The following is a 12,763-nucleotide window of genomic DNA, read 5'->3' as shown; positions in this document are numbered from 1 at the left end:
GCAGGTCCTCCCTCGCTGAGCAGGCAGGGAGAGGCGACAGAGTCCCAGCCTCTCCTCCACCCCCTTCCCCCGAATACCACCTCTTACCCGCCATCCCTGCTCACACTCACGAAGCACCACCAACCCCACCTGCATCTCCCTGCTTTCCTCCTGCTCCTCTACCAGACCCCGCCTCCCCAGCGTTAAATCCTGCTTCCCAGTGTGAGGACCACTGCCCCGCCACAGCACCCTGCCAGGCTCCTTTGAGGTACGCACATGAACTCAGCCTGACTCTGACTGCTTCTCAACCAGCCCGTTGAGGCAACGCTCACTCCACTGCAGAGTTTCTAATCAGTTTTCCCGTGTGGCCCCTCTCCTCGCTACGTCTGTAGATTTTGTCCGGTGTTGACACTAGTCCTTTTAGCCTGCTTGATGAAAAGTAGCCATGTCTTATCCTTTCAACCCCGGCTCAGTTACACTACAGCATTAAATCGACATCTGGATAACCTCGTAGATGTTGATTATCAGAGCACCAACCAGCTGCTGGCTCATGCTTCATGTTTACCATACAGAAATGAGAGTGGTGTTAACATTCTTGTCTAACTGTCGAGAGGGAGGCAGTTTAGCACATACCCGTATCACATCAGGAAATAATCAGAATGTTTAAATATTACGATTAGCAATTAAGAAATACACTCACCGGCCACTTTATTAGGTACCCCATGCTAGTAACGGGTTGGACCCCCTTTTGCCTTCAGAACTTCCTCAATTCTTCGTGGCATAGATTCAACAAGGTGCTGGAAGCATTCCTCAGGGAGTTTGGTCCATATTGACATGATGGCATCACACAGTTGCCGCAGATTTGTCGGCTGCACATCCATGATGCGAATCTCCCGTTCCACCACATCCCAAAGATGCTCTATTGGATTGAGATCTGGTGATTGTGGAGGCCATTTGAGTACAGCGAACTCATTGTCATGTTCAAGAAACCAGTCTGAGATGATTCCAGCTTTATGACATGGCGCATTATCCTGCTGAAAGTAGCCATCAGAAGTTGGGTACATTGTGGTCATAAAGGGATGGACATGGTCAGCAACAATACTCAGGTAGGCTGTGGCGTTGCAACGATGCTCAATTGGTACCAAGGGGCCCAAAGAGTGCCAAGAAAATATTCCCCACACCATGACACCACCACCACCAGCCTGAACCGTTGATACAAGGCAGGATGGATCCATGCTTTCATGTTGTAGACGCCAAATTCTGACCCTACCATCCGAATGTCGCAGCAGAAATCGAGACTCATCAGACCAGGCAACGTTTTTCCAATCTTCTATTGTCCAATTTCGATGAGCTTGTGCAAATTGTAGCCTCAGTTTCCTGTTCTTAGCTGAAAGGAGTGGCACCCGGTGTGGTCTTCTGCTGCTGTAGCCCATCTGCCTCAAAGTTCGACGTACTGTGCGTTCAGAGATGCTCTTATGCCCACCTTGGTTGGAACGGGTGGTTATTTGAGTCACTGTTGCCCTTCTATCAGCTCGAACCAGTCTGGCCATTCTCCTCTGACCTCTAGCATCAACAAGGCATTTCCGCCCACAGAACTGCCGCTCACTGGATGTTTTTTCTTTTTCGGACCATTCTCTGTAAACCCTAGAGATGGTTGTGCGTGAAAATCCCAGTAGATTAGCAGTTTCTGAAATACTCAGACCAGCCCTTCTGGCACCAACAATCATGCCACGTTCAAAGTCACTCAAATCACCTTTCTTCCCCATACTGATGCTCGGTTTGAACTGCAGGAGATTGTCTTGACAATGTCTACATGCCTAAATGCACTGAGTTGCCGTCATGTGATTGGCTGCTTAGAAATTAAGTGTTAACAAGCAGTTGGACAGGTGTACCTAATAAAGTGGCCGGTGAGTGTATATAGATATGTCACGACATTTTTCCCATTTTCTACGTGAAATCCAGAGCTACACTCTCAACTTTGAGTAGCAGTTTTATCACTTCATAAATGGAAGTTCTAGATTCCATCCAGGATTCATAGAACCGTAGTTACATACGTAACTCTTGATTTACATTGCCATGCTACCACATTAACTCATATCAAACAGATCATATCATGGAAACTTGAATTCAAACTGCATGATTGTGTCTTGTTACTAGTGGATATAGCCGACGCATCAGAGTGAAATATTTATATTTGGATCAGTTAAACATTACAGGATAAAGTAGATTACATATTACAGCTGATGTCTTGCTGTTTAAGCTGCTTGCGACGTCACCCTCTTCATGGCAAGAAGCTACAAAACACAAGGATTTCATTCATAACATTGATACCTATTTTCCATTTCCAGTTACTCATTATTTTGCTCTTGCACAAAAATATCTTTCAACTATTTCCACACTGAAAATACGTCATTATTCCTGTTTTTGCAATTTATTTCCTCGACTTTGTTGCGTATAATATGAGGTAATGACTCAGCCACTTTACAGTGCACTGTTACTTTGCAACCAGCAGAGGGTGTTTTCTCCTCTCAGAGTCCAGTGTTCATGCTCCACTGTGAGCCTGTGTCTGCGCTCTGCCCTCTGAATGCTGCAGGTTTGTGGAAGCAACAAAGGGAGACCCACCAGCTCCAGAACCTGCCTTTACGTCAGTGTGAAATTGGAATAGACTGTATTATTTTAGTATCTAGAATCGTATCTATTTTCCTATGACTTGATACTTCTGGGCTATTTAAATATGCCCCTTTCTCTTATCGCACCACATTTCTAAAAGTGTGAGGATAAAATAGTGTTGTTATATTATTTATGATATCTGAGATTCCTGTTAGGTAACAGTAGAGAGGAGAGGTGTACCAACACATGGAGAATTCTCATTGGATGCCACGGTTATCGTGTTTGTCTGAAGACACACAGAGGCACGACTATGCCAACATGTGTTCTGATATAAACGATAGATTTAATTTGGTATTTAAGTTTGAGTGTGAGAGCCATAGCCAAGGCCAAGAACACCATTCAATATATGCTACTGGTAATAAAGGGAGGATGTAGGATGCTAGACATTTCTTATATTGGAAAAGCAACACATTAATGTGCTTTTTCTTGAACTCATTGAGTATTGCATGACTAATAATTCATTCTGTAAGATATAATAACAAGTCAAGCTTCCTTTTTTTGAGTTAATAATCTCCCAAGTCACATTTTCTACAGATGAGTTCTCCCTATTTTCTACTATGCTCACAACACATGTCTGGGCAGATGGGTAGCCTTTCTTTTCGAGGTATTTCATTGAATGGCCCTGATTGCTCCACTATTTACTTGTATTATTTACTTTGATGACAGAAACCGAATGCCACAAATTCTCAAAAATATCCGCTGTAAATGCAGACGGATGCAGACTGTGGGTGGATGCTTAGTAGACACAGCCTCAGGGAATTGATTCCTTGGGTTGTAGTTTATGGGAGTAATGCAGCCTTTTCTTGGCATATGAGAGTTGTTCAGCAGGAGGATCAGAAAAACGTACTATCACTCATTTCCAAAACCAGAATCCCCTTCATGTCACCGTATCGTTTATTCCTCATTTTGTTTTGCCCCACTGAATCTAAACCCATAATTAGCTTTGTACTGTTTCTACCTCTGAACATTTTCAGTTTGTTCAAACACCAAGAAAAAAATATTTTTGGGGGTCACTTTTTGTTTCTACACCACACTGTGTTCTGCACCATCGCAGTCTGCTTAAAAGCATACAGCATTTCCATCAAGAACCCCTGGCAGGATTGTGGTGACCCTGATTCCTCTCGAGCGTCGTTATGAATCTTTCAGAGATAACTGCCACAGCCAGAACTTCCTGTGCTTGAGTTTGTTGAATTTTTTATTTCTTCTGCAGTTGAAACAGCAGTGCAGGGCCTTCAATGTGAGGACTTCAATGTCATCCAATAGACTAGGACCTTGTACTTCACTCATGCTTTTCTGCTCCAGATACATCTTTGAACTCGTATGGGGGGGGGGGGGGGGTAGGGAAGGTCATAGCAATCAATATTTTTACTTTAGCAGTGGTTTATATTGGGAGATGGGAGGGGGCATCGCTTTTACTTGTCCCTTAGGCTGTGAAACATCGATCAACAGACCCATCAGCAGACCTGTCCGAGACTAGAATCACATCAATATCCTTTGTGAACATCAGTTAATGGACTTCATTTACATGCAAACACTCAACTTTTCAGATGTGGTGTTGAACATCATAAAGGGAATTGGAGAGTCTGTCTATTTAGTCCTTTTAGGCTGAGGTTCAACACCCGAAACCGAAGTTTGTGTGACTCCCAATCGCTTCAGGCTACAGCCGTTATTATAGCGAGCCTTCTTGTGCTGACTTTCCCATGAGCGTACAATAGATGTATTCTTCTCACACTTCTAACGCCTCTCTTTCCCATTGCTCCTCCAGTTTCAATGGGAGATTTCCAGAACCTGTCCCAGCGCTTATTTCTATCCCTCTGGACACATTCCCTGTGTCTGTTACACACACACACACACACACACACACACACACACACACACACACACACACACACACACACACACACACACACACACACACACACACACACACACACACACACAAAATATCCTTTGCTCCTCCAGACATTGATGTAATTGAATGTTTGATGAGAGTGGCCGATAATTAGATCACCGACCCAGCCTGCTGTCCAAGGATTTAAACACAGCGACTGTATTCATTTAGAAATGGGGCATATGTCCTTGCCCCTTCAGTGACTAGAATGACACCTCTGGATTAAGTTTCTATAATTTAAATGTATAGCATTTGCAATTGTATTTATTTTCGTCTCTTTTTTTAGACTCATAAAGCCTATTTTTTCTATGTGTGCTGGTACACAGTTCCTGTTGGTGTGCCTTGATTGAAAAAGAATATAACAGGGTCAGACTTGAATAATACACGGTTTCCCATGGTCTATTGTTTACCTCAGGCATGAATCTGGTTGGGCACGTAAAGTGTTGGAAGCATCCATTGTGTGAAAAGACATGTGTCAAAAACATGTTTTCGCTGTGTATATCAGTAGAATGGTGGCTGGAGAAAGGCGTGAGGTGCGTTTACTGTGAGGAGGAAGGGGTCCGACAGAGAGAAAGAAAAAGCCCCTGTTTATCACTGGGTTTTCTATGGGGGGGGGGTCTGCTATTGTATTCGGCTCCCCTGCACAGTCGGGTTAGCAGACGAGAGAAAGCCGCTTGTCTTTTTTTAAAGGCGCAGGAGGGTCGAGTCAGGGGAGAAAGTGGAGGGGGGAGGGGGGAGGAGGCTGGGAGAGCAGCAACACAGCTCAGCGACATCAGCAGCCAAACAGAGAGGAGGCACCTCGGATACTCATGCAAGACCAAACGACAGCAGGACCCTTCTTTCATCCTGTTTGTTATTGGATTATTCTCTTCTTGCAATTTCTACTCGTGGAAATTTTAATCCCGCCTGGTGGTGCATCACTCTATGTGGAATATTCCGTAAGCAGCACAGGCTCAGCGATGCAGTACATGAAGTGAAGAGCACTTACTCATCCACCGCTTCCGCTCCCGATGCGAGCGGGACTCGCTCATCCTCTGCACTGCAGCGCTCACCTCCTCCTCCGACTCGGGCTGCCCGCCTCCTCCGCTAGGACCAGACTGAAAGCGGAGGGAGACTCGGGAGGGGGTGGCCGGAGCAGGTGGATGTGGAGGGTGGCTGGTGTGCGAGTGCAGGCAGGGGGGGCAGCGCTAGCTGAGGATGGGAGCCAACGAGTCCATGGAGCAAGGAGAGACCTCCTGTCTCTCCCAAGAACACATGTGAGTGTGACTTAACTTTGGCATCTAAAAAGGTTCAAATCCCTGCATTTGAAAAGCATGCAGCATATATTTTCATTGTGGATGCAGGGCCGTTTGTTACGCAGAACGCAGTCACCTTTGATTGATGTTATTTACCGTTGCAAGACAAAGCCGGACAAGACAAACGCCTCTGTGAGGCGGTGTGTTCTGTCACCTTTTTGCTTTCCCTCACTCTCTCCTTCTCTCCTGGAATGTAACATCCAACGTCACCCACTGAGCACGTCTTTGTTGTTGTTGTTTGCTTTTGTGACGTAAATATGGGGCATGTGTGCAGGCACATGTGCATTGCCAGTGAGTCTGGGAGTGGGGGGGGGCACCAGAACTGTGCAATGAATAGGGAGGAAAGGTGTTGGGGTGATGTTTTGTTCTGAGTCGAGGAGGACGACACTGCCACGCTGGTGACGGTGTAGAAATAGAGCGCGCTGTGTGAAGATAAATCAGGAATATCATTGGATGAGAGCAGTTCGACAGGGAGGGAGGCGTAGCAAGCGTGCTCTACTTTGCTGTGTTTTATTTATATCTCAGACACACAACTGTGTGTGTGTGTGTGTGTGTGTGAGGGGGGGGAGGGCTGTCTGAAATGAATGATTCATAGCATAAATTATATATATATATATTTGTTTTTATCACAAGCGCTGCAAAAGTCTGAGTGGAATTCTGAATATTAAAAAAATACATATTGGGAGCAAAGTGCAGCTTGTTATTCAAGCACTGGAGCCACATCAACCCAACCATTGAGGCTTTTACTCAGTTAATGGGATCTCATCATCAAAATGGAGAGATATTTTACGTTAACCCTTTCCTCACCGGTGCTGCAACTCAGTGACTTGGCCTGTTGTTTAATGTGCCATCTGCTCGCAGTCACAGGTTCAGATTAGGTTAGATGAGCTATCACACACAGGGGTAATCTTTGTCTCACAATCCTTACATCAGTCAACAGAGAGTTGACATCAGTCTGGATGAGATGAGAGACTTCTCTGTAGTCCACCTACTACGTTTTTATGAACTGTGGATGACACAAAGGGATTCTCCATGAATCACTTGCAGAAAATAAAAGCCGATTCATGCTCTTTTTCTTATTATAAAGCCTCTATACGTTTCTGCCGGCTCACCACATCACATCTGTGTGGAAAGGGAACAGGCTGTTGTAAAATGAAAATCAGGTTGCTGTGGAGTTTAGTGCCTATGATGTAATACATTTCATCCGGACACTCATTCGTCAGCGGGATAAAAGCACAGGAGCTCCCTCTGTTGGTCTCTTCATTACTACTTCACGTGACTTAATATTTACTGTCAACGTTATAGGAGATACTCGTTATAACTTCATATATTTTTATTATAAAATTTGACCTTTTCCTTATTTTTTTACTAAAATAACAACAAAAAAACGTCATTTACTGTAGTATTTGCCTGCTGATGACACGGGGCAATGTTTTAGTTTTGGTACATGTTATGATATTTGATTTAACTTAATGTAAATGGCATTCATTAATCATTAAAAAATCATTGCTCTTTACAACATTTGTCAGTGTGTCAACCATGTAATCCAAGGGGCATCCAAAACAACATAGCAAAGGACTGAAGTAGTGTAGGGATGTAGCCGGAGGTGAGGGAAGACGAAGGAAGGCGAAGGAATTACAAGTAAAGGCTGAATGGAAAGAGAAAGTCACATGCCTCTTTATTACTGAAATCAATCATCAGATTTAGCATATTTTCCAGAGCAGATGAGTGCATAAATCTTCAAACTTTTTAGGTGACGTGCACAAGTAGGACAGACAGGTGGTGTTGAGTTTACATCTCAGTGTATTCCAGGTTCCTCCTTCTCCCCCCTCTCCCCCCTCCCCCCTAAGGCTGGTGATGGCTCTCCCTGCAGCGCTGTGGAAGCTGTTCAGAAAGGCCCAGTGGGATTTAGCTGGAGGCAGAGGCACGTCTGGCTGGCTGATATGAAGCGTCTCCCTGCCTCACGCTGCACAGTTTTAGTCTCCGGGCAGTTATCTCAGCTTATGAGATGGTGCTATTAACTGCGGCTCCCTTTGTCTCTATTTCCCCCCCCCCCCCCACACTCCGACTGCTCACCCACACACTGCTTACTCCCAGGCTGTGACACATAAAAGCTGCTGAAAATATGACGACATTAACAAAGAAGACATTCTTAGATTGATTTGTATTTACACTGTTATTTTTAATGACAGATCTATCTATTAAAGATGGTTAATATTAAATAAAGACAATCAATATGAACTATTTTGCAAGCAACTGTCGAGTGAATTAAAATGCATTTTTTCTTTTTAAAATAATGCTGATGAAGCAGTGGCTCGTCCTCAGCAGTCCTCAGTTGTGTGTGTTTTTGTTGGACTGTGTGCGGCCATCTTTTGCTTCCAACGTGGAACATATGGTGGGAGGAACCTCATGTTACCATAGCAACACAGTATTTGTAGTCGAATGAAAAATATCCTCTGCAACGACATGACCGGAGAAATGAAATGAGCCTAATTTACCTTATTATCTCACTGTCTTTGGTTTTCATTCAATACACCCGCAAAGAAGCAGCTTTTATCTGTTCATATTATTTGGTCATAGCGAGTAGGTCCCTTCAGACCGCCTGACTGTGATTCTGGATCCCAGTGATCCAGATGGATTTCCAGGCAAACCAGTCTCTCTCTGCTGGGGCACACTGGACCCTCACAGTGATTACAGCTCCACCCCACCAAAGAAGGATTTTTTAAAGGATTTTGTGCGGGGAACTTATAAAATATAATGCCCAGGGACTACAAATTGTTTTATACCATGTTGGAGAATGTTGCAGCCTGATGCATTGGCTTGATTTGTCAGTGGAGAGAATTGCAGTGCAAGTAGAGTATGTGACTCTTGGTCATATTGTTGGCTTAGAGGAACCTCTGCTGTTATGTGACCCCAGGGATAGTGAACATATTGCCAATGACAGCAAAGTACATTTGTCACCAGCCTCCTCTATAAACAGTAAGTTCTCAGCTCTGTATTTTGATTGCATCAGGCTTATTGACTGCTTGATGGTGTGTCAGACCCATCGTGTCTGTCATACTAAGAAGTTTTATTTGATCCATGTCTGCGTGTGTGTTACAAAGGAACCCTATAAAATGCTAAATTGCTCCTGCAACTACCTGAGTGGAATCCCTTAAGATGTGCGGGATCAATATTGCGTAGAGACATAGAGGTTTCATTAAACATGACTCTTCTCCTGTCCATACTCTTCATATGTGTGTTACTGTTAAAGGTGTATAGAGGTCACAATAATGGCTACTTCCTCTACACATTGCGTTTTTCATTGCAATTTTATATGGCTTATTGTAAGAGACTAATAATGTAATTTTGTTATTTTAGATATCAGTAGTCATCAAAAGATATGTTTCTTTATTTCTGTGTCTTTGACACACACACACACACACACACACACACACACACACACACACACACACACACACAACCTGTGTGTGTATGTGCGTATGTGTGAGCCGCCATCTTTACTTCCAACGTGGAACATATGGCGGGAGCAGCCTGCTGTTACCATAGCAACACAGTGTTTGGAAGTTTCTGCACTTCCTGTGTGTCTGTGAAAAGGACCCCAGTTTGTCGAGCATTGTCTTAGTGTGGGTTTATTATGGCAAAAATGTTTTTACTGAATGTAATGACACAATAAAAACATCAAATGTACTGGTAATACATATAATGAGAAAGCTGCATCAGAGCAGGTAGCTCCATCCTCCGTGTGGATACAGCAACATGGTTCTGGAGCAAGAGACAGAGCGGGGTAGAGGGAGGGAGGCTGAGAGAAACAGAGAGAGAGAGAGAGAGAGAGAGAGAGGGGCGGTGGAGAGAGAGAGAGATGATATGCAGTTTGCAGGCGGTGGGCTTCTGCAGCCAGTCTCGTTTTAGATTGGGAGGCATCGATAGCCACTGGGAAAGAGGCTTTGAAAAAAGGAAATTAGAATAGAACAGAGATAACTAGACGAGGCAGAGGTACGGCTGGATCTGGTGGTCTTAGTTGTGATCTTAGGACGAGGCTGTGGGGCCGTCTACCTGCGTTTCTGGGAGCAGCATCTCAGTGTGAAGAGGGGTAGCCGTCGGCCGTCATGCCAGTGACTACGTGGCAGGCTCTGTCTCCCCTGCAGTGGGCTCGCTGGGGCTGGGACACACTGCTGGGAGGGGCAGGAGACGGGGACAGTCCGGGCTCGGATCCGGCTTTGGGGCTCCTCCGGAGTCTCTCCTGGGGCTCACGTCATGACAACATGATCAGTGCCGTCAGACAGAGGTGAGGACGGACGTGAGCTCGTGGACCATAGTACTCAGGTTGTATGGATGGCTTCACTGTGTGTGTGTGTGTGTGTGTGTGTGTGTGTGCGTGTGTGTGTGTGTGTTTCTGCGTTGCTGAGACAAAAACCAATCAATATGTCGTTTGTGTCGGATGATCTTTTTCATTTACAGCCTGATGTCCTGCAGAAATGGCTAATTTGTTAATTTTTGGTCCGTGTTCCCCTCCGTCCCTCCCTATCCATTTCCTATCTGTGATGTAGATCTTGAGGTGGTGTACGGGTGTTGCATGTGTGTGTTTAGGTAAGGTGTGTCATTATCTGTCGCCTCACTGCAGATTCAGCGTTTGTTGCCATAAGAGTCAACAAGAAATGAAAACCCGAACACGCACTAGCCTCAAGGCCTAGTGAACAAAAAAACAAAAAAACACATATTCACTGCTGGAATTTGCACCTGCTGCCCTCACAACCTGAGCACTTAGGAATACCTCATCAGAACGGCTTTTTGGAAGAACCATTTATCATTTATAATTCCCGTTGTCTGAAGGACAGACGTTGAGCTCATTGTGGCACGGGGTCCATAATCCAGATGCAGTCACGAGAGTTCAAGTGATGTCACTCTCATGTATTGCTGATCTTTTGTTATAGGAGTTCAGACTCTGACGGAGCGTTTGAGACCCCTGAAGCCACAACCCCAGTGAAGGCTGTTTCTCCCATAGATCCCCCCACCCAGCAACTAACGTCCGATGACAAAGGTAGGGTAACCACGCAGCGATGTGCGTGTGATGCTGTGTTAAGCCATCATCATCAGAAAAGACAAGTCTTTATGCGCCCTCTAGTGGAATGATGCAGTATCTCCCAGCTGGCTTTGTTTGCTGAAACAAGTCAAGCATCCGTGGCTTTTGCGATACCTAAGAAAGGCTGATCAATTGGCTCGGTGTCTCTCTCTCTCATGGTTAATTTTCCTTACGTTCTATCCAACTGAGAGAGCCCTATTGAATTATTTATTGCACATTTATCTCTGTGTCAGAAGCCAGCACCAGCTTTTACCTTCCTTCAAGCTGTCTTATTGACCTGCATCTCAGCCAAGAATATAAAATCATCTCAATTTTATTTCAGTTAAATTTGATCCTTTTTTTAGAAGCGACAGACACTTTATTTTACGTCTCTCCATCTTTTGCAGTAGCAGACTCTGAATTGACCTCAGCGGATGCCACATGTGGTACCCCTACCATTGTTTTTGACGAGAACAAGCCCATTGCAGCCAGTGGCCAATACAACATCGAGTTTCCAGCCGATTCAACAAGTCACACTTTGACCCGCTCACTCAGCCTCCAGGGAGGAGAACTGGACAGTGGCGGTCTGTTGGACGGATCCTCTGTGGGAGGCTTCCGTCCACATTCTGAATCCTTCAGCGTCGGCACTGAGAGTGCTCCGGGGACGCTCCGCAGGCCCAAAAAAGTCCACCCTGGGTCTGTGAGGAAGAAGCCTCTTCCGAGACAGAACTCCAACCCAGAGAGCCCCAGGCCGGCCTCCTCCAGCAGCACCCCGGAGATCAAGAAGCGCGCCAAGCCGCGGGCCGCCAGCCCTCTGCAGCCTCCGGAGGAAGCAGAGGGGGGATCTGCTACCCCCAGCCCCGGGGGAACCCTCCGCAGGACCAGGAAGAGCCGAGTGGAGACTCCTCCTCCCCTGCCGGAGGAGGTCAACCACACCAGCCAAGAGGAGCGCCCGGTCGTCCCTGCCTTACCCTTGTGCCAGGAGGACACCCCTCTCACGTGTAGTCTGACAGGCAACGGCGAGTCCCCCATCCCGCCTAATACCTCCTACAAATGGGATCCAGATAATTTTGAGGACATCGATCCTTTCAATACTGGGGGTAGTAAAGTTGCCAATTCCCCCATTCTTGGTCGCAAAGGCCCTGTGTGTGCCCCCATTGCTACGCCTCTCGAGAGTCCCCCTGTATCTTCTGTAGAGCCGGGTCCCCCAGCTCCTCTTCAAGAGCCAATCACAAACCCAGAAGAGCAACCCATCGTCCCCACGCGTCAGTCGGTAAGGCTGGAGTTTGACTACTCTGAGGAGGGCAGTGAGGCGTCACACCAGGCCTCTCTCCCACCCAAGAAAGTGGGCAAGAAGCCCGGAGGGAAGATGCCTCTGAGGAAACCAAAGCTAGGGCTGAAGAAGGCCCTCAAAGCGCAGACAGAGCAGCTGGACAACAATCCTCCAGCAAGCCACAACGGCAACGAGGAGGACATCCCTGTGCCTGAAGTGTCTTACAAGTTGGAACCCGACAAGTGGGATGATCCCAACTTCAATCCATTTACTTCTAAGAAAGGAATCACCAACTCCCCCAAACAGTCTCGGCCGACATATTCCTTTGACTCCAATGACTTTGACGACTCAGAAGACCCTTTCAAATCCTCAAATAAGATGTCCACCTCACCTCCAAAGGCTTCTGCCTCCTTCGAACTGTCATCCAATGACTGCGACAATGAAAATGATAACGACAACATTGGAGAACTGCAGGACCAAAACCAGAACAAACCTGGCAAGAAAAAGAAAACTCCAATCAAATCGTAAGTTCACCGTCTATTACAACAGGGCCGCACATTCATGGGAGAGGCCATGCTCGCATACAGAACACT

General features: G+C 45.9%; 1 protein-coding gene across 3 annotated transcripts in view; it reads left to right on the top strand.

Annotated features, from left to right (window-relative positions):
• Positions 1 to 12,763, top strand: part of tacc2 (transforming, acidic coiled-coil containing protein 2) — a 45,594-nt gene that overhangs the window by 21,510 nt on the left and 11,321 nt on the right. For all 3 annotated transcript variants that reach the window (XM_062566471.1, XM_062566470.1, XM_062566472.1), the window contains 3 exons: positions 5 to 247; positions 10,770 to 10,876; positions 11,305 to 12,694. In XM_062566471.1, coding sequence (XP_062422455.1) covers positions 5 to 247; positions 10,770 to 10,876; positions 11,305 to 12,694 — 1,740 coding nt within the window. The remainder of the gene's footprint in view (positions 1 to 4; positions 248 to 10,769; positions 10,877 to 11,304; positions 12,695 to 12,763) is intronic.

This window comes from Pungitius pungitius, chromosome 13, assembly GCF_949316345.1.
Source record: "Pungitius pungitius chromosome 13, fPunPun2.1, whole genome shotgun sequence".
NCBI classification, from domain to species: domain Eukaryota; kingdom Metazoa; phylum Chordata; class Actinopteri; order Perciformes; family Gasterosteidae; genus Pungitius; species Pungitius pungitius.
The sequence above is the reverse complement of the archived record's forward strand: the minus strand, read 5'-3'. Positions and strand labels throughout refer to the sequence as shown.